Source organism: Diadema antillarum, unplaced genomic scaffold, assembly GCF_040938485.1.
Source record: "Diadema antillarum isolate AM-2024a unplaced genomic scaffold, OU_Dant_1.0 scf00000029, whole genome shotgun sequence".
In the NCBI taxonomy this organism is placed as follows: domain Eukaryota; kingdom Metazoa; phylum Echinodermata; class Echinoidea; order Diadematoida; family Diadematidae; genus Diadema; species Diadema antillarum.
In genome coordinates this window covers 5,085,399-5,107,459 of record NW_027270918.1, presented here as the reverse complement: position 1 = coordinate 5,107,459, position 22,061 = coordinate 5,085,399, and the positions used below count along the sequence as shown (strand labels likewise).

Genomic DNA, 22,061 nt, shown 5'->3' with positions numbered 1-22,061 from the left:
TCCCGATTGTTCCTATGGAGTTTCCGTGTATTAAAATTCGCGTAGCTCGAAAAAGATAACTCGAAGTTCGGTTACCTCGAAGGGAAATCCAATGTCCCGATCTTAATTAACTTATTGTTTTTCCCAGCATGTTGCTCGAATCGAAATTGCAAACATCACTCAGCATCTCCGATTAAGCGCGCGTGGACAGCGAAGACATGTCCAAATGTTTTCACACTCGATTGTAAATATTCTGAGACCGGAACAATCGCGCGCCCAAGAAGAAATACCCGATACACAGCTGACAAGGAAAATCCCCAACACCTACCTACACACGTACATGATTTGCATATAGCACCCGTGCCAATGGAGTGCATTACGATAGCACTACGCGCTGCCTCATCATTTGCTTTTCTTTAACCACTGTGTTTTGATTTTTGATCGAGACAGTCATACCGTGCGCGTAGATTTCTCAACCGTCGGGGCGCACCTGCTTACGTTGACAGTTATATCTTTGCCATTAATCACGCTCCACTGTCAAAACATCAATCTCCCTTGTAGTGCCTTTTCTTAAACTATTTTTTTTTTTGCCTTTCACGAAGTTTACTTCCCCGAGAACGCAAGCACTGAAACTTTTTTTCCAGCAATGCGATTATGAAAATCTGGAAGTATAGGCCGATCACAATGAAGAATAGAATACACAGGGCTCCGCACTAAGTTTTATCGGGCCACCAATATCATTGATTTTTATTTTCTGGTGGTCGAAAGTAAAATCTGGTGACCAAAAAAAAAATCAGGAAAAACATTAGAAAAACTAAATCGGTCCTACTAAATATAGACAAATTAATATTAAGCATTATTGAAGTGATACAGATGCCCATGTCTAAAACAAATCAATAGAAAATTCAATCATCTTACTCTGTGTTTAAACATTTGACAAATAGGTGTAGAGATTATTATAAAAGTTGATGCCCATATATTGAGGAGGTTAAAACTTACATTTGAAATGAGAAAATGGGAGGATTTGCTGACATTTGTTAGCATCCGACATTTGTTTTAGCATTGTAAAAAGCCGAAAGTTACCGTTATTCATTTTCAAATGTAAAAGCAAACAACCGACATTCATTTTAGAATCTTACGGAGCTGAATACTATCCTAATCCATTTCCAAACGTGAAAGCAAACATCCGCTATTTGTTTTAGCATCTAACTGAGCGGATTAATACCATTAATCATTTCCAAATGATAAAGCAACAATCTGTTATTTATTTTTGCATCGTACGGAGCAGAATATTACCGTTATTCATTTCAAACATCCGACATTTATTTCATTATCGAACGGAGCCGAATGTTACTGCTGTCCACTTCCGAAAGTGAAATGAATCATCTGACAATTATTTTATCATCGCACGGAGCCGAATGTTACTGTTTTTCATTTTTGAACGTCAAGGCAGACACCAGACATTTTGGACCATGAAAAGTATAGCTGAATGTTAGTGATATTTATTTCGAAATGTACCGTAGCAAATATCCAATATTTTTTTTTATCATCGTATGGGGCAGAATGTTACTGCTGTTCACTTCCAAATATGCCAAACGTAAAAGCAATCATTCGACATGTATTTTAGCATCTTCCGGAGCTGAATGCTATTGACATTTACTTTCGAACGTAAAAGCACACATCCGGCATTTATTTTATCAGCGTACGGAGTTGAATATTATTGTTATTCACTTCAGAACATCAAGCAAACATTCAACATTTATTTTAGCATCTTCCGGAGCTAAATGTTATTGCAATTTAGTTTCGAGCGTAAAAGCAAACATCCAGCATTTATTTCATCATTGTCAGGAGTTGAATATTATTGTTACTCTTTTCCGAACGTCAAAGCAAACATCAAACATCAATTTTACCATTAAACGCAGCTGAATGTTACTGTTATTCATTTCGAAATTTAAAAGCAAACATCATACAGTTATTTTAGCATCATATGGACATGATGGAGCAGAATATTACTGCTATTTTCTTCCGAACATAAAAACGATCATCTGACATCTATTTTAGCATCTTCCGGAGCCGAATGCTATTGCTATTTACTTTCGAAAGTATAAGGAAACATCCGACATTTATTTAACCATCGTACGGAGTTGAATGTTATTGTTTTTCATTTCCGAAACGTCATAGCAAAAATTCGACATTTATTTCAGCGTCTTCCGGAGCCGAATGTTATCCTTATTCATTTCCGAACGCAAAACCAAATATCTAACATTAGTTTTGAACCATACGGAGCTGAGTCTTATCGTTATTCATTTCCAAAAGTATGAGCAAACATTCGACATTTATTTTAGTATCATACCGAGTCGAATATTACCGTCATTCATTTCCACAATTAAACGCAAACCTCTGACCTTTATTTTAGCATCTTACGTAGCCGATTGTTACCGCTGTTCATTTTCAAAAGTAAAGGCAAACATCCGACTTTTTTTTTCTTTTTTTGGTGGGGCGATCGGGCCACCAAAATCTTTATTTCTGAAATTTTGATTTCATTTCCGATTTTCACTCAATTCATTCATATAAAAGTTGATTCAATTCAAATTGACAAGCATGCAAATAATCAATAGGCACTATAACAGACACCATGTTGAACATCGATAAACGTCGAACATCGATAAACATTGGATAAGTCGAAGAAAATTCGACGTACGCGTACCTCGAAATTCGCGTACGTCGAACCATTTTCTTCAGTCCCGACGAATTCGAGGTATCCGAGTTTGACTGTACATATATACAAAAAAAACCCACATAAACCTTATTGTCATCATCATCTCATCAAATCTTCACCAACGTTAATCTTTATTTGGCTCTGTGCCCCATACCCCCTACCACATATTATAATTATCAGAACCCATCTTATTTACAACTATAAATCTTTTTCAACCTAAAACCAAAAACTATAAACAAACATTTCCACATTTTTTTTTCAATTACCCATTCACCCATAATATTACAGTGCATCAATACTAATCTCATCTCAACTTTCCAAACATATCATTTAACCTCAAATTCCTGTCCTTTCCCAACAAAAAACAAAACATAACAAAATGCGAAATCCAAACCAGCCGCAGCGGCAGAATAAACTTTCACCCGCTATCCCCATCTCATACCTGCGGCTACCCTCCTCCTCCCCCCCCCCCCCTCTCCCGGGGGAAAAAAAGAATCTACAGCCATATATTTCATGAAGTTTACCATTCCAGCATGCTGACTGTCACTTACTTTATAGTCATTGGGACAAGGATTCAGTTTTGAAAGTACAAATGATACTGATATTTCATGTTTATTGTGATTGACCCCAGGTAACAAAACTATGAACACATCACAAAATTTTATTGTTTATATCCTAAAGTGCATCAAAGTTTTACAGATAATTTATTCATTTAAAACAGAAGTCAAATACATTCCTTTTTTGTTATTGTTGTTGTTTTTGTTTTAGGAGAGGGTTTTTTTTTCATACCTGTGTAGCCAATAATAACATTAATATATATATGACATCTTCAGAGTAATATAAAATGCACCCTAATTAGCTTACTACAAAGAAAATAATTAATATGAAAGTAAAAGGAATTATCAAACTTGTGTCTAATAAGATATTTATAAACCTATCCTGAAATGGATGGGAAACAGTTATCATGGTTACAATTTACAAACCATTTCTTCTTCTAATTGTTTTTTTTTTTAGCATCTGAGAAAGGAAGCCATTTATGCATGGCAAATAGTAGAATGTTTATACTGGAATGGGTATACACCTTTACAGCTATTGTAGATCTACACTCCTACAAAGTGCAGTGCATAGCATCATCAGTTAGTCATACAATTGTACCTTTTCTCTTTCACAATTTCTACCAACTTGAGAGTTGGAGTTTATGAGTGAAAGAAGAGAAACCATATTTTCTAACCTTTGCCTCATCTAAAAGTAATGCAATTCATGATTTCACATTCAAAGCACATTTTATTGCCCGAGGTCAGCCTGAGGTCAACCAGGGGTCAACCACAGGTATGACAAAATGTCAATGGAAATGAGGATGCCAAGTTAACAGTGCCCTCAGCTGTTAACAGCGCCCTCAGCTTGTCATGACAAGTGCAATCGCACAAAATCTACCCAGATCAGCACTTATTAGGCTGAGGCAATTATTTGCGGAAGAAAAAAAGCTTTTAAAAGATCTTTTTACATCATGGCTTTAAGGAAAATAAACATTATTGCTTTACCATCCGGTCTTCGTACAGTCTGTATGTAAATGCATCTTTAATACTGTCAAAATGCAGAATACTTCTATACATCAGCTGTAACCCTTAAATCAAAGTTGATGTTATTGTTAAACTTTTGCATTGAAGGCTCACTGTTCTTCTGTGCCATCCACTATGAGAACATGGAAACGGGAAGATCTTAGCTAAGAGTTAGCTAATTTTCAATTTAATGTCACAATTACCAGTGACTTCTCTGAAGATGACGATATGGCGAGTGTCCAAATTTCACATAAAATTTTATTCTTACTTTTTTTCCTAGACTCTGCTCACATTTATGCGGATCACAGAGTTGCCTTCATTTTCATCATCTTTTCCTAAACTTTTCCTCTGAAAAAATTCTTCCACAATAGAGAAATATAAAACTTTTTATACACTGCAATTACTGAATATTGTTTAAAATAATTTGGTAACTAACCTCTATTTTCTCTGTTCAAAGACTCTGTACCAAAACTTTTTTCTTGTTGCACAAAATGAGTGTTGACAAACTGCTTCATAACTTGCATTAATAAGCTAATTCTAATGTCAAATATCATCTGTGCCTTTTCTCAAAGGCAAAAAAAAAAAAATAGTTCTGATTTTGAGGAACAGCACTCTTTGTGTTCATATTGACAGGTTTCATCAATGCTAACATTTGAGGCAGCATCAGATTTAAAAACTCACTATGTAAGTATAGTAGCACAAAGTTCTACACAATTTATAAACATACACACATTCATACACACACAAACACACACACACACACAAACACACACACACACACACACACACACACACATACACACAGAATTAATGACTGGATTACCAGTACTCAACTTCAAGAAAGCAAACATCATCCCACTCATAATTCAACCATCATCATTTTTAATTAGAGTTTATGCATCATTTTCCATACCACAAAGTGAACCAAATCAATGATATGGAAGGTATATCCTGCTCCATCCTAGTGAATACCAACTAAAGACATAAAATGGACACCTGCGTGCACCAACTTCATGAACATCATCCCATCTTACATCGTTTAATACAGTGCTCGCGCACACGTGAATAAACACCAGAGAAGGGGGATGGCCCTGCCCCGTACCTGTCGGGGAGGAAACGCATCCGCAATACCATGGTGAATACCTCTTTCGTTCACTTTTGGAGCGGAACCTACCTTGACTCTATGATGCTGGTTCTGTGGATAGTTTGAAGAAAACCCTTCTTTAACTCTTGTTCGAGCTGTCAGTGGGGACCTTTATGCTTTCCGTAAATGATCCTTGCTTTAAAGATACTAAATTGGAACGAAAATGAGTAAATCCTCTTATTTCAATTTCGGCAGTGGGGTGTCCGTAGATCACTTCTTGCACAGACGTAGACAGGTGGTTTGTAGTCTACTCATTCCATCTCACACACTTGGCTTGTGTGTACTACTACGTGTGAGATGATCAGAGAGAGCTTGTGTGTGCGCGTACTCGACACGCATAACCCATGCCCACATGATGAAACACGGTACACACACGACACACACGCACACAAGATGCAAGTTTCTTGCATCAAAGATTCTTTTATTGAAACACCCATGTAGTCTGCTTACATTTTGACAAAAGTTTATTTAATGAGTCATACAAGTTTGGGCAATGGTGATCGACTCAGGTCAGCTATGTGCTAACAACTGCGCTGTATATTGGATTGGAAGGACATGTCGAGTCATTTCCGGTGAAAAGTACCGTGGATGAAGCATAAAACAGAATCGGAGATTGGTTCCAGAGGTGGTTCTCCGCACTCGGCTCCTCCTAACTTATGCGGTGTCATCATCCATCGTTAGACGTGAACTATAGAGGTCTCTGTCTATACTGCGCTTAAAATAACGAGCCCATGCGATCCTAATTAGTAGGCCTACTAGGCCATTCGAAATGCACAAATATGACTTTTTCATTATACTTGCGATGCTTTTTATGGAAACGGTCATATTGATCAAAATGTCGTCGAATGTAGACTTTTTACAATTCATCATAAACAAAATATAAAGATATAATGTTGATATATACATAGCTATACAGTGTAAAGACAAACTTTTTCTGTACACAGATTAAAATACCGCTCACTTTGTGAAGTATCAAAATAATGTATGTGGTTCACTGACAACTTCAATTCACACAACATTCCAAAGTTAAACATACCAACAATGAAAAGAAGAGATAAGTCCTCTACAATTTTTAAGTACCATTATTACACATCTATGTTTAGATATCATTTATTAGTACGATGTATAACAACCTGGTGTAGATAAACCATTCATGTTGTCTGTGCTATAGAAATCAGAATGTTAAAAAGTAATCAAATATGTTTCCTGTGGATGCACACTGAGAAGAGTTTATCTTCCTCCTGTCTGTGTGTGCGTACGTGTGTGTGTGTGTGTGTCGACTTAAAAAAAAAACGACACGCCTTTGAACTTGCGGTTTGGGTTGTTGTTGGGTTTTTTTTAGGGGGCGCTATCCTTTCTGGTGGTGAGGGGTAAAGTTACAGCATGCAGAACTCTTTTACTGTACACAGATTGTAATGCTCAATAATTAGCATGAAAAAATGTCACTAAGGAATCTGGATGAATACATGCACCAAACGATTACTTAGTGAGGGGGTCCAATCCCACAGTCAATTACCAAAAGGTGCAATTTACCAAAATGTGCCGTAACATAGTTACGGCACATTATTTGGTAACTGCACATTTTGGTAAATTTACCGAAATGTGCAGGACATTGACGGCACATTTTGGTAACTTTCTGCTCCTCCACAATCATCACAAAAACAAATTGTAGGTGCAGTTGGTTTTTGTCCCCACCGAATGAGTTCGGTAGCCTAAAGGCCGTGTCACACCTTTCCGGGCAAGCTACGCGGGCTTGTTGCGAGTAAGGTTTTTCCAGCACGCAGGAAAATTATTTCGTCAGTAGTTGCCCGGAGCTGCGCACGCAAGTCCGCCAGAGTTTAACCGCAGCCAAGTTTTGAGCAGCACCTCGCAGGCAACTCCCACGCAAGTACTTCACAGTCCCCGTATATATGCGGACAGCGCGGCCAAGATGATGACATTCTTTCATTTCTGTTGGACTTCTGCCATTCCTTCAGATGGCACGCAAGTCACACAGAATACCTGCAAGAGGAACATAAGTAACACGCATCCAGCAAGTAAGACACATGCACAACTCGCCCAAATCCTTGTCCGCCCTCAGAAATTGTCCCGTATGCTGGAAACTCCTCACACGCAACAAGCTATTGTAGCTTGCCCGGAAAGGTGTGACAAGGCCTGAACATGGTTACGGGTAAAAAGGATTTGCGTGCGCACCTCCGGGCGACTACGGGTGAGATACGTGCTAGGTACTGTTATGTGCAGGTCATCTGCGCGGGGACCTCCGGGTAGTAAAAATTGTTCTTCGCAAGTCGCACGCAAGGCTTGCCCGGAAAGATGTGACAAGGCCTGTAAGGCCGTGTCACACCTTTCCGGACAAGCTACGCGGGTTGTTGCGAGTAGGGATTTTTTGGCACGCAGGTAAATTTTCTGCGGGCGGACAAGAATGTTTACGAGTTTCGCACTTGTGTCTTATTTGCTTAGTAGACGCGTGCTACTTGCCTTCTACTTGCGTGTATTCCGTTTGACCAGCGTAAGAACTTTGAAACCGATCCGTTTTCTGTCACGAGCGACTTACGGGTACTGCGAAGTACCTGTACTGGTTGGAGTTGCCTGCAAGGTGCTGCAGGTAAGGGTCTCATACGTACTGGTGTTCTACGTGTACCCCCGCGATTCACTCGGAACATAATTATTTTGAACATGCTCAAGGCCTTGTCATACCGTATCTGGGAAAGTTTGACTTGCGGGGCCGAAGCAAATTTGCTACCCGGAGCTCTCCGCAGTTGGTCCGCACCTGACAGGCTATACCTATTATCTCGCCCGTATTTGCCCGGAGGTGCGCACGCACGTCCAATTTACCCGCAGCTAAGTTATAGCATGACCAAAACTTTTTCCGGGTGAGTCGAGGGGAATTGCCCACAGCTAGAGGTATACACGCAGAACGCCAGTAGGAGTCCCTTAATTAGCGGCAGCACCTCGCAGGCAACTCCCACGCAGGTATTTCGCAGTCCCCGTTTCTATGCGGCCAAATTAACGACATTCTGTGGTACTTCTGCCATTCCTTCAGAGGAATTCCCTTCACTGAGTTGTCAGCCCCACGCACCTGGCACGCAGGTCACACAGCATACCCGCACGAAAAGCAATCGCAATGGCTCACTCGAACCTTCAGCTCGGGTGAGCTAAATAAGTGTCTTGCCTGTCTTTACTGCAGGACCGTATTATAAATCTCAAGCCCATCCATGGGTTTTTAGTTCAGTTACCAAAATGTGCAGATTGTCCAAAATGTGCAGGCAAATCCACTTTTAACTGCACCTTTTGGTAACAGTTGATCCCGTCATCAGGTATAAGGTGCACTATCGGCACATTGATTGGTAACTTGCACATTTTGGTAATTGTAGTATACCAAAATGTGCCGATTTACCAAAATGTGCCGTAACACCTCCCCCCACCCCCCCCCCCCCCCCCCCCGCCATTCAAGACTACCGCTGTAAAGAATGATTAGAAATGTGTGTAATAGCGGAGAACTAATGGAAGCTTGTGTGAGAGGATATAGAGGTGGTAAAAATTGGAATAAAGAATGTAGAGCAGGAGATGTATAATACTGGTATTATAGTAATGATGATGATGATGATGATAATAACAATAATAATGATAATAATAATGATAATAATAATAATAATAATAACAATAATAATAATAATAATAATAATAATAATAATAATAATAATAATAATAATAATAATGATAATAATAATAATTATAATTATAAGGTCTTATTTACCCAGGGTAGCCTCTTCAGTTATGTTGCCAGTGCTCTACCAGAGGGCCCTGCTATTACTATTGCCCTGGCGTTGCCAGGCACCCATTTATACACCTAGGTCGAGAGGGACATAATGGGTCAAAACATCTTGTCCAAGGACGTAACTGGGCGGAATTCGAACTCGGGTCCTCCGAACGGGAAACGAACGGGAAAACCTCATAGCATTGTACACACAGTCCGCAGACTCATGGCACAGAAGGGGTTAAAGGGATCGGTGCAGAGTTAGAAGGGTTAGTGTAAGAGTGATTTATGTAGAGCACGTGAATAAGGGCTCCACCAGTAGGGAGCTAAATGAGAGGGCAGGTATTATTATAATAGAGTGTAAACGATGGGTATATAAGACCAGAAGGTAAAGGGATTATGAAAGAGTGTAGAGCCCGGGTGTAGAGGGAGACTATAAGAGACACTCTACCGTAGCGTATAGAGCGACATCAATTTGAGAGGAGAAAGTTACTGTCGAGCAGAAGGGAGGATGAGCTGTTGAAACCTTGGCTATAGCAGTGGAAAGTATAGTGCCTTACCTACATCAAGAAAGGAGAGTAGAGTGTATACTTATAAATGTATATATAAAGAGTATAACTTATGAGTCTATAGAGCAGAGGAAAACAGACATTGAATCTTGATCCCTAGTGAACATAATTCGGATATAATAGGTTCGCGTTGTTCTGGATATCTCAGCCATTTCAAAAACCAATTTTCATCAAATAAACTTTAAATTCCTTTGGGGGGTTATCATGCTCTTCCATTCTTCATAAGAGGTTCTCAAGTAACAGTATCTAAAAAATCATCATAAAAAAAAGAAGAAGTTGGAAACCGGAAGCCCCATCAGCTGTAAGTGCATACCATCCCTCTATAAGGAGAATTCCATACCAGTTGAAAGCTAGTTTTAAGAAAAAGGATATATAAAAAGCACAACAATGAGAATTTGATCAAAATCGGATTAAAAGTAAGGAAGTTATGACATTTCAAATATTCGGTAATTTTTGTACAGCAGTTCTTGAACAGTTTGATGACGCAAATGAGAGGGCTGCTGATGTCATCACCTACTATTTTTAAAGCCAATTTGTTCCAACGGGCGAACATTTTTCCTTTTTTTTTGGTATAAAGTATAAACATATTTCTATTTCTTGCTGAATAACTTCAAAATAGTGATCAGTATAGGATATATCAGGATTTGAGACTGGGGAATACAAGTGTTTGATTAACTGCTAAAAAAAAAACTGCAAATTTCATGATCTTATGTAGGGCCTACATGATGTATATGGTAGATGAAGAGTGAGGGGATGACATCATCAATTCACTATTTACATATTCATTTTGACTATTCAAGAACTGTTATGTGAAAATAAACGAAACTTTACAATTTTATAACTTCCTTCATTTCCATCCAATTCTGATTAAAGGGGCCGATTGTTTTGGTTGAGACCTAACTCCAGGTTTCTAACATTTTTTGGTGAGATAACGAGAATTTTTTAAAAATGAAATCTGAAAGGGCATGTAATTCCAATAGGAATTACATGTTTATTTGATGAAAATTGGTTTTGAAATGGCTGAGATATCCAAAACAGAGCGATCCTATCAATGGGACCCACCTTTATTACGATCGCTTTGTTTTACTTTGTTTCGGATGTCTCAGCCATTCCAAAACCGATTTTCATCAAATAAACCTTGAATTCATCTTAGAATCATATGTTCCGTACTATCTCATACTAAGTAAGTGGTTTCTTGGTACTGGTACTATAAGTATCTCGCAAAAAGTTAAATTTAAAGTCTAATCCTCATCTCCTTCAATACTATATCACCCCTTTAACTTTCACTGTTGTGCTTGTAAGATTTTACTCTTTCTTTTTAGATGATAACTTTTATTTGTCCCGGATTTCCCCTTTAAAGATTCTATTTATTGACAATGATGATGATGGTGATGATGATGATGGTCGGTGGTGATGATGATGATGATCTATGAAATTTACACAGAGATCAGTGGGTCTGTACACAGCGTGCTCCAAATTGGCAATGTCTTGACAAGTGTCTAGCTTTCTATGCGCCTAATATTGAATCCATGTAGAAGTCGAATCGGTGGCGCCGCCTGACTACAGCGACGATACTTTGTTACACACGAACTTCCCATCACGATCCTGTACACACACGTTTTACACATGCACACTGTACTGCATGTGTATACTGCATGCAAGCCTGCATTGTGTATATAATTGATGTCCCGAAAACTTCATCATGGCGGATCCCAGTGCAAGAGAAAAGGCAATCCAAGATTACCGAAAGAAATTGCTTGAACATAAGGAACTCGATGCTCGTCTCAAAGAAAGTGAGTAGGAATATTGAGCGACAATAATGGCTGCCAAATGAAACATATTTTGATCGCATTAAGGCAAATTTAATTGATGTAGTGGGGGTAGGTACCCTCTATTGTGCCGAGTCACTGCTGTGTCGCCTGTCTCATACAGTGGGCTGCTCGTATGGATCGTACTGAACTGAACACCGCCTCGTCGGCCGCGGCGTTGGGGCAACCAATGCCAACCCGCTGTTGTATACCGGTATTGGCTACTGATCCGATCCCATAGTCTGCTAGACTGGTATTTGTCACTGGCACTGCGCAGCTTAATATTTTGCTTTGTCTGAATCACCTGTCACTCGTCACAGCTCTGTAGCCACTTCTCTCCTGCCATCACCAAGCAATGTTTACGACTTTATGATAGATCCTCCATTAAAAAAAAAATCAAACTTTTAATATTAGAGCCTAGGGCTATTTTAAATGATTATGAATATGATCAATCAGTAGTGTCGGTGCAGTGGACCAGTGCAGTGCCAGTACCAGTGGTCATGCCATGGCACTAGACCCGTGTTAGTGTATGTTGTTTTGTTTGATGGAAATGAATTTTATATGAACTTGATGTGGCTGGACTACAGTACAGTTGAACCTCTCTTATCCGGCCTCCCTTTATCCGGATCTCTCTATACGGACGCAATCTCGCCGTGATTTTTTTTTTAAATTAATAATTACGGGAGGAAAGGGGGATTCCCAACTCCTTGAGATCTCCTACACAAACACAATGAATTACATATACTTGATACATTTCTTAATAATTATTTAGGTAAATCATCCCAAGAATTTATAAAAGAAAATGATTTCATTCTTGCAAACACGAACCTCTATTTTGGGGTCTGTTACTGAGTGTAACAATGAAAAGGTTGTAGTATACACATTACTACATGTGGTACTACAATGGGCTACATCAGTTCATGTGTATGTATATGTACATGTATAAAGCATTGAGTCTCCCGTATCCGGCCAAATCCCTTATCCGGATGAGCCCCGGTCCCGACTTGTCCGGATACGAGAGGTTTAACTGTAATCATATCTGTTTGAGACAGGGCAGGGATTGTTTCATACGTTGGTGAAAAGACCCAATCATTTACGAGATATTACTGTAAAAGGAGTACCCTCACTTTCTGTAAATTTAACACTATCGATGAACAGATGAATAAAACTTTCCCTGCTGCAAATAGGCACCCTGTCGCAAACGGATGATTACTCTAGTCGACGTGTATTCTGTATGATGGTCGTGTCTATGATAGACTGACATAATGAGGTTGATTATGTCCCTTTTTTTACCATGATGATTTACAAAGATTTGTCAAACTTCAGAGCCTCAGATGTGTGGCATGTTGTTCTCAACCCACTGAATTCAACAAATTGTAATGTTTAGTAAACTGGCTAATCATGAAATGTCTTACATCATTCATCTTTCTATCACAGTGCGGGAGAATCTCAAGGAGCTTACAAAGAAATATGACAAGTCTGAGAACGATCTCAAAGCTTTGCAAAGTGTCGGCCAGGTAAGTTGAACATCAGTCCCACTGTGCCAGTTTTGTATCATATCAGCTTAAAACAAGTGATACCCAACATGACCAAGTAATAGACAAGATGATAGTGTTATTTTGCATTTGTTTTCTAAATACTATATCTGTCATGACTATTTTTGCAAAACATAATAATCTGTAATATTTCTTAAGAGTATATAATACTCTCATATGTTGTTAGAGATTGTTGTTGTAATAGTACAGCAGTTGAATGTCACCATGAATGTTTCACTATTTATTTTGTTATTACAGATTGTTGGTGAGGTTCTGAAACAGCTTACAGAAGAGAAGTGTGAGTTATGTGTCATTTAATTTATTTTCTTTCAGTAATCATTACTGAAATCAACAAAGATTGCTGCTTGAATCACCAAAATATGATGACATCTTGACATAAACATCCAGCTTCATTCAAAAAGAAAAGTTTGTCAGAATAACCTGCCTTTTGACACTAAGTCTGTGTTTAGATTATATATTCCTTGATATGATATATCATGGGTTGAGTCATGAAAGAGGGTTCATATAAAGTAAAAAGTTTGTGACATTTTAGGCACAAATTACATTGTTGTTCTGTCAGTGACATTCACAGGCAGCTCTTAACAGTCTGCAAATCTATGAAAGTAGCTGTTGAATGTATCATTGTATGGCTTACATACAGCTTAGCTCAACTTTGAAATAGATTGACCCGATTTTGTGTATTCTCTGGACCTCATATATGTGTTGCTTTGTGATCACAGATGTGTCCTGGCTTCCAGGGGATACTGCCATTCCCTAAAGCCAAACTTGAAGTTTATTTGGAATTTTTAACAGTACTGCTAGGGAGTGTAGAAGTATGACATAAGATGTGATCTTACATTTCTCCTTTTAAAATTGCTAAAATGATCCTCAGTATCTATAAAGGGGGGAAAATGAATACAAGTTTAGCATTCTGCATCTTGGTGAAAAGGAAGGAGGAGGGACCTTTTTTCTTTTTCAAAATATCTGCCTGCCACATTTTCAAATTTTTTTTTTTTTTTTGGGGGGGGGGGTTGGGGGATGGGGGATGATGAGCCCCACTTGGACTCAGAATATGACATCAGTTTATCATTCTTTCTGAATATACAATCTTTTCTTTTAAAAAATCAAAAATAAAAAGATTACTTATATCTTTGTTTTTTTCAAACAGTTTTTTCCAGTTAAAAAGAAACAAAAAGACTAAAAAAGGGAACCGAATGGGGACGCTAAACATGTTTTGGTTTTTTTTACTTCACCTAAGGACAATTAGTAATTATTTACATATTTTTGAATGGATAGAGTCAGCCCTTTGTGTACCTTCCGAAGTTTCAGGACTTCTATGTTTCATGTAAGAAAGGTATGCGTAGTACAACCTCATTATGTTCTCAGTGTATTTCCCTTTGTGTTTGAAGTCATCGTGAAGGCAACGAATGGTCCCAGATACGTGGTTGGCTGCCGGAGAGGACTTGACAAGACAAAACTCAAGCAGGGAACTAGGGTGGCCCTGGATATGACCACTCTGACCATCATGAGGTTAGTCAACATAACACTGCAAGCAGGTTCAATATTGCATCACCTTATACCATAATTTCAAGTGTTTTGAAATGTTTTTTTGATTCCCTTTTTCAGTCTTTTTGTGTCATTTTTAACAAAAAAAAAAAAAAAACCAAAGAAATAAATCTTTTTCAAAATATTGTTTCGTCATTCAAAAATTGTTTTGTTATTATCTTGTTATTCTGGATTTACCTGATATTATCTCCCTGCCACCATTTAGTGTCATAGGTAAATGCACAGTAAGATTGAAGTAAGCAATGGTCTCATGTTTTGTAAGATTTTACTGCAAATTACATATGAACTATTCCTCCATTGTTACTAATTATTTAGTGTTGATTTTTAGATATGGCATTCAGAATACTTTTTGTGGTGCTAGGATGTATTGTTTACATGAAGCTAACGATGAATTTGTTGTTCATGTGAAACCTCATTTGGAACTTTCATTTTACACCTCAGCCATTGACAGGATATTCAAAAGAACAACAACAACAAAAATTGCGCATCTGATTTTGCTGTGCTGTTTTTTGTCACACTTGCAGGTATCTACCGAGAGAAGTTGACCCACTGGTGTACAACATGTCGCATGAAGATCCAGGAAATGTCTCGTACTCGGCTATAGGAGGTCTAGCAGAACAGATCAGAGAGCTGAGAGAGGTGAGTTTTTAGGGTGTGCTAGCACTTTTGTTGCTGTTTCCCAAGAGCTGAAAGAGATGTGCATAATACAAAGGCTTGTCTCGGCCAGTTTACTGGTGAATTCAACTTATGGGTGTTTTTCCTTTCAGGATTCAATGACAAGCTAGTCCGTCCACCTGACCATTCTCAGTGCATTTCAATTCTTGGAATGGACTTTACATGCATTAGTATACAAATGATGCACAGGACAGAGTGGATCGGTGAGAATTGGATGTGCGAGTTTAACTTTGGAACTGTTTAAACCCATGAGCACAGCGAGTGGGTTTTAGACTGTTCCGAAGTTAAACGAGAGCATCCAATTCTCACTGATCCACGAAATAGGCCTGTGCATCATTTGTGTTATAAAATGGGCCCATAAATTCATGAAATAAACCATTTTCCCCATTATGTGTCTGGTACACCTACAAAACTATACGAGACTTGAGCCATGTGTTCGGATTTTACTGGACGCATGGCTCAGGGTGTGGATCAGTAAAAATCAATGCATGACAATTGACCAATCAGATTGCAGAGATTCTAAAGTCCATTTTATGATTGTTGCTATGTCAGGCAAATTTTGGGTGTGGAGGGGGAGCCTTGTAGTAGTCAGGAAGTCTTTGTTTCAAAGGCTTGCATGAAATTTGTCTGTTGTTGGCATTTAGGGCAACCCTCAGGCAAGTCTCTTAAAGAAAGCTTTAAATGGGTTGCAAGGAGAGTGTGTGTTACGAAGGTATGCATTAACTTTGAATATTTCATTTGACTGATCTATACTCATTGCCTTAATAAGATTTATCATGCCATGATGATGACTTTTGTCCCATTTATCTCCTTTGTTATTTTGCTCCACTACAGGTAATAGAGCTGCCCCTGTTGAACCCAGAGCTGTTCCAACGAGTTGGAATCACACCACCCAAAGGGTGCCTCTTGTATGGACCACCAGGTATGCTTGGAAAAGTTATCTATGATCATCTGCTTCAACTCCCCCCCCCCCCCCCCCCCATATGGGAGAAATCATATCATTTCATCGTAAATAACAATCATAAATTGCTAAACTGTATAAGGTTTCAAGGAAGCTGCGAGAGTGGTTTTTTACTCCTTTTACTGAACTATTTGAAACTTTAAAGCGGATGTTGCTGAAACAAAAAGACAACATAAATTAATGGGGCCGATATAGTATATAAATGCATACAAAATTCAGCATCTATATCCCTTTAAGAAGAGTTCATCTACCAAGATGATATTTGCATCAATAACACAAGATAAAATCACAAAAGTACGATATCACATGCATAATACTCTTCATTTGGTTTGTTTGAAAAGTATTGATATTATTCAAGCTTCCTCAAATGACGTCATTCTTATTCTGCTAAAGATATATTGGAAGGTTTCATAAAGATATCCCCAAAGACAATGGAAGTTGATTACATCATACTAATTGAAGTAAAATATTTTTAAAACAAGAAATGCACAATTATACATGAGCAGTGACATGTACAGTTGCCACAACTAATTTGAGGTCTCCATTTATATTCTTGATAACTACCAGTCATGCAAATACAACCAGCTTTCTTCCTGTCCAATTGCACATAGCTTTCCCTGATTCCTATTTCATGGAATTCATTCCATACAACTTTTGTCTCAATTGCTTTCCCTCAAATCACCTTGTATAACTATATTAATGCTTATGAACAAGATATTAGTAACTTGGATCAATTTCTTTCTATTTGTATTTTCCCTATGTAAAGGAACTGGAAAGACTCTGCTTGCAAAGGCTGTTGCCAGTCAACTAGATGCAAATTTCCTCAAGGTAAGTTTGACAAGAATGTGTGTCTTGTGAGTGTTTGAATTATGTAAGCTTGTGTTTGTATTTCTATTTCATTCCTTAGTACATAAGATCCACTGATCAACGTCACTTCAGCTGAAGGGTCAGACCGCAATAGTCAAAGATAATGAATTGGCAAACTACATGAATACAATGCACAGCCAGAAAAAAAAATAATAAGTTTAAAGAATGACCTGTAAGTCAGAATGCAAAGATAGCATTGTGCATGTTGATAGTTACCTATTTGAAGAAACATAGAATTGTACCTGATGTAATGAAAGTTTTAACTGAGCAAATACTTCTAAGACAAAATGGAATTTTAAAAAAAATCTGTTTCTGCACAAAGCCAATTGAATATGTGGAGATTATTGTGCATTGGATTCAACATTAGGCATGAAGTTAGAAAGGTAGATTTGTGAGTAGTCAGTTTGAAATTACCATGCAATTTCCCCACTTAAATATATATTTTTGCCTTCAGTATATACTTTTACCATGCATCAGCATGCTGTGTGAAGGGAAAATCACTTCTTCGCACAGACACACAGTCTCTCATTACTTTACCATTAGTACTTGGAGTCAATTTTCATTTTATTACTCCACAGGTGGTTTCCAGTGCCATTGTAGACAAGTACATCGGAGAGAGTGCCCGTTTGATCCGAGAGATGTTTGCATACGCCAGGGATCACGAACCGTGTGTCGTCTTCATGGACGAGATCGATGCCATCGGTGGAAGGCGTTTCTCTGAGGGAACATCAGCGGATCGAGAGATTCAGAGAACGTTGATGGAGGTAATTATATAGGAATTTAGTCCTGTTGACATTTGTAGATGCATAGTGTTGACTTCTGTCAATTATATACTTTTCCCAGTCTTGTATGGAGAGCATTAGTTTTGAAATTGTCATGAGTAGAAGGTGAATGAAGGATTTGCAGTAGCATTACCAGAGATTTAGATGAGTTTTTGATTCATGAGCATTTATACCTTTCTGAATGTATAGAATGTAGTAATAAAGAAGCACTGAATATGATATACTGAATAGTGTAGATTATGATATAACTAGTCTCATTTTGAGCGAGGTGAGATATGACCCGTCTCATTTAATGTTATAATTTTTTACCTCTGCACTATTTTTGACAATTGTAACTTCTGGCCTCTGAACTGTTTACATGGCTTGTGATTAGTTTAAGATATGTTTATTTAATAGTCAACTTTACACGTTGGCAGCACTGATCTGTGATTGAAAGATTTGTCAATGATTAGAGTCTCACATTCATACTTGTTATTTCCTCCTGTGTAGCTCTTGAACCAGATGGATGGGTTCGACACCTTGGGTAAAGTCAAGATCATCATGGCCACCAATCGACCAGACACATTAGATCCCGCCCTCCTCAGACCAGGAAGGCTCGACAGAAAGATAGGTATGAAGCCAAACTTCATCATCCCCAGTTGATGCAATTGTGATACCCCGCATATTTATGTGTCCTGACAGCCTAAACTGAGCTGAAACTGTGTCAGAGTGGCCGAGTAAAATGCAGGCATGCCATCTAGCTCAGCTGAACACATTTCTGTCATCAACTTCTCTTAATTCTCAGAAATTAGATGAAATTATTGTGTCTTCACCACTATGCTTGCAATTTGCATAATTCCTTTTTTCCCCTATCTTTTCTTTGTTTCATACCAGTTGTGTTTCTCTATACATGAACTTTCCACATTTATGGAGCATACTGTAAAACGAGAAACGTTCACGTGCATTTTAATTTCGCGAATTTCGCGAGCGCAAAGATTCGCGAAATTAAAATGCACACAAAATTTCTTATCTACACTATATGCATTGAACGCAAGAGGCAATTCGCGAAAATTTCTTGCCACGAAAAAGGCCGTCGGCTCCAATTCGCGAAAATTTCGTGCCGCGAATATATCATGTTTTACAGTATGCCTTTTTTTCCTGTTAAAAGACAGATATTACATACTGCAATGTCACAACTGAAGAAGCTTGAATTCCACTTGACTTAGGCACACCAATGCTTGTATTCCTCAACTTCTCTTATAATGTTCATTTGTTCCTACATGTCTGAACAGAAATATCACTTCCAAATGAGCAGGCCAGATTAGAGATTCTCAAGATTCACGCTGCCCCCATCACAAAACATGGCGACATCGGTGAGTAATACTGTCTGTCTTCATGAAGTTCACTTGTCCCGAGCATGGAATATATCTTTGATGACATCAGAATTGTGCAGTGCATAAAACCTGTTGATGCCAGGGACTGAACAAATAGTAGCCACCTCATGGAACTTATTTACACATATATCGTAGGCCTGTTCATGCAGTTTGCTGATGGTCTGGTGTTAAGCCACATTTCAGTGCTCAGTGCTTCGAGTGCTTCACATACGCACAGCAGAATTGCATGAAATGTGCTGTAGTTGGATGAAAAAACATCACGGTAGCTTGAAAACCAGCCCCAGTTTATACCAGTATGATGCATAGAACCCCTGATGCTGCCTTACTCATGTCTGAGATCACTTGTTTGAACAAACCAGGAGCTGTGCTGGGGCTGGTGCTTGGTTTTTAGGGTTTGTACCCATCTGGGATCCTACCTCTGATCAGTTTCCAGCTTCCTGTTCCAGAAGTCATTTCCACTGATGTGCCTGATTGCATTTTGATAACATTGGTATAAATTCAGTGTGAGATGCATATGTTACATCATTATATGATTTAGGCCGCAGTTATTCAGAAGTGTTGCACAAATGTAGCATTCTGTAATTTATGTGTATTTCTGTCGCTCTGATAATTTTGTAGATTTTGAGGCTGTCGTCAAACTCTCAGACGGATTCAATGGAGCAGATCTCAGGAATGTGTGCACAGAGGCTGGTAAGGTTTTGCCTGTTTGACCAACTTACCATTATCCCTTAGTCAAAACTCTGATTGACCCCCTTGAAATATACAGCACCTACATATATTCATTATATTCATATTTGCGTTGTGTGCTTTGTGTGCTTGAATCAAAAATGTTTTATGTTTCTATACCAATGTCATTTTTACATCATTAATTTATGTATTGCGATACAGTTTATAGTAAAGTGTCATGTCCAGGTACATACAACCCATTATGATGACAACTGGCTCTGAGTAAACATTTTCTTACACTACCACTTGAATGCCAGACTGACAGCTTCTTTGTTTATTACATAGGGAGTTTGTTATCTCTTCTCATTCCAGATACATTTTCTTGTTTGATTATGTACATGTATTAAAAAGAGACTGTGTGTGAAGTTCTGGGTATGCAATGCACTCCTGTTATAACGAAGCCCTCTGGACTGGCTGTTTTCTTTTTTCGTTTTGAAATTTTGTATCTTAACAACCAAATAGTAGAGTACGTTTTTTTACTTCATTGTAACGAGAATTTCATATCAGTGGTCGTTATAATGGAAGTGCACTGTATAAAGTTTCTAATCTTTTTGTGTGTATGTTTATATTTGTGCTGCAGGTATGTTTGCGATACGAGCGGAACGCGAGTACGTGGTCGACGAAGATTTCATGAAGGCCGTCAGGAAAGTGTCTGACAACAAGAAGTTAGAAACAAAGCTGGACTACAAACCTGTATAATAACTCTGTCATGTTGCTGTGGACTTTAAAAAAAAAAGGGGGGGAAGCAATTTTCATTCATGGAAAAGAATAAAGGCGCAGCAGTTTCAGATATATGGAATACAACTGATGGAGAATTTACCTCAGAAATAAGATAGGAGAAATAGAATTGAGTGAAAGCAGTGCAACATAGCTACAGCTCAGTGTTAACTCTGTTGAAGTAAAACAACAAGACATCAGTGACAATTAGACAACAGTGACAATAAACAGGGTTCTGTTGACATGAGGATCGCCATCGTCATTTCATGACTGAAATTTCTCTGGTATAGCTCTCTTTTTTCCCTCCTGAATAAAACATCGCTGATTTGTTTTTGCTTTTTTTCTGTTCTCATGTAAAGCATTTTATCACGACTTTGTCCGAGAAATATCTGGAACATTGCTTTTGCGCATCTTCCAAGAAACAGGAAGTCAACATCACAGCAATTCAAGGGGGAAATATATGTTGGTCGCTGCAAATACAAAGCAAAGAGAATAGTGCTATACTAGAGAGATGGTCATGCTATAAAGCAAGTTTGTCTGACAACCCGTGTAATGCCACTTTAAAAACATGAAGCTGACAGAGAATGTCACAGCTTGCAAGCTAGTTGTCTCACGTAGCTAAAATTTTCATCCATTTGCGGCGTACATGAAACTTCTTTCATTCAGTTTTACTTTCTCATGGAGAAAACTCTCCTCTTAAAAGGTAAGTGGCAGATCAAGAGGGGAATGTCCGAGCCTGTTGAGTGTAAGATCCTTGCTAAAGCACCATCTTGTGAGAGGATGTGTCTATGTGTATTGTGCTGCTCTTGGTCGTGCAATGACAGTTTGCAGAAATAAAGAAGATAAACAGCTTTAATTAACATGTAAAATGTATGATTTCATATGTGCTCTTATAATTTCCAAGCCAGCTATATCTACAAAGTGTTAGTGATAGGCATTCAGATTTTTGTATTTTCATGTGTGAAAGGAATGATTTCATTTACCCCTGAGCAAAGATGACTAACCTGATCAGCCATCCGTCTTAACATGTTCTTGTGTTCAACTCTTGTGACACAAACTTTATGAGAGCCATAACAAAGGTGTCATACATGGGTTTAAATGGTAGAAGTGCATGGTTAATATGATCAAGTTTAGGCAAAAACTAACACGTATTGACTACAGCATCCCTTGCATTAAGTTTGTACACTTTACACATTTTATATATGCGATGTGACATCCCGTTTTGTGCTGAAGTGTTGTCTTCCCCCATTGTAAAAGATCACAATTTGCTTGCATTAGAGTCAACCTTGCTTAGGTCGACCTCGCGTAAGTTGAATAATCACCT

At 38.4% G+C, this 22,061-nt stretch overlaps 2 protein-coding genes across 2 annotated transcripts in view; one reads left to right on the top strand and one right to left on the bottom strand.

The window, feature by feature from the left end:
- The window catches only part of LOC139738465 (uncharacterized), a 122,847-nt gene extending 117,252 nt beyond the window's left edge, over positions 1-5,595 (bottom strand). The window contains exon 1 of the mRNA XM_071649093.1: positions 5,432-5,595. The gene's annotated coding sequence lies outside the window, so the exon portion shown is untranslated. The remainder of the gene's footprint in view (positions 1-5,431) is intronic.
- A 7,736-nt stretch (positions 5,596-13,331) lies between these two features.
- Positions 13,332-20,945, top strand: LOC139738454 (26S proteasome regulatory subunit 10B-like). The gene is made up of 10 exons (XM_071649081.1): positions 13,332-13,368; positions 14,480-14,600; positions 15,161-15,275; positions 16,146-16,233; positions 17,039-17,100; positions 17,718-17,903; positions 18,411-18,531; positions 19,193-19,273; positions 19,913-19,984; positions 20,601-20,945. The coding sequence occupies exons 2-10, from the start codon at positions 14,578-14,580 to the stop codon at positions 20,717-20,719; spliced, it is 867 nt and encodes a 288-aa protein (XP_071505182.1). The 5' UTR covers positions 13,332-13,368; positions 14,480-14,577; the 3' UTR covers positions 20,720-20,945.
- Positions 20,946-22,061: the final 1,116 nt, after the last annotated feature.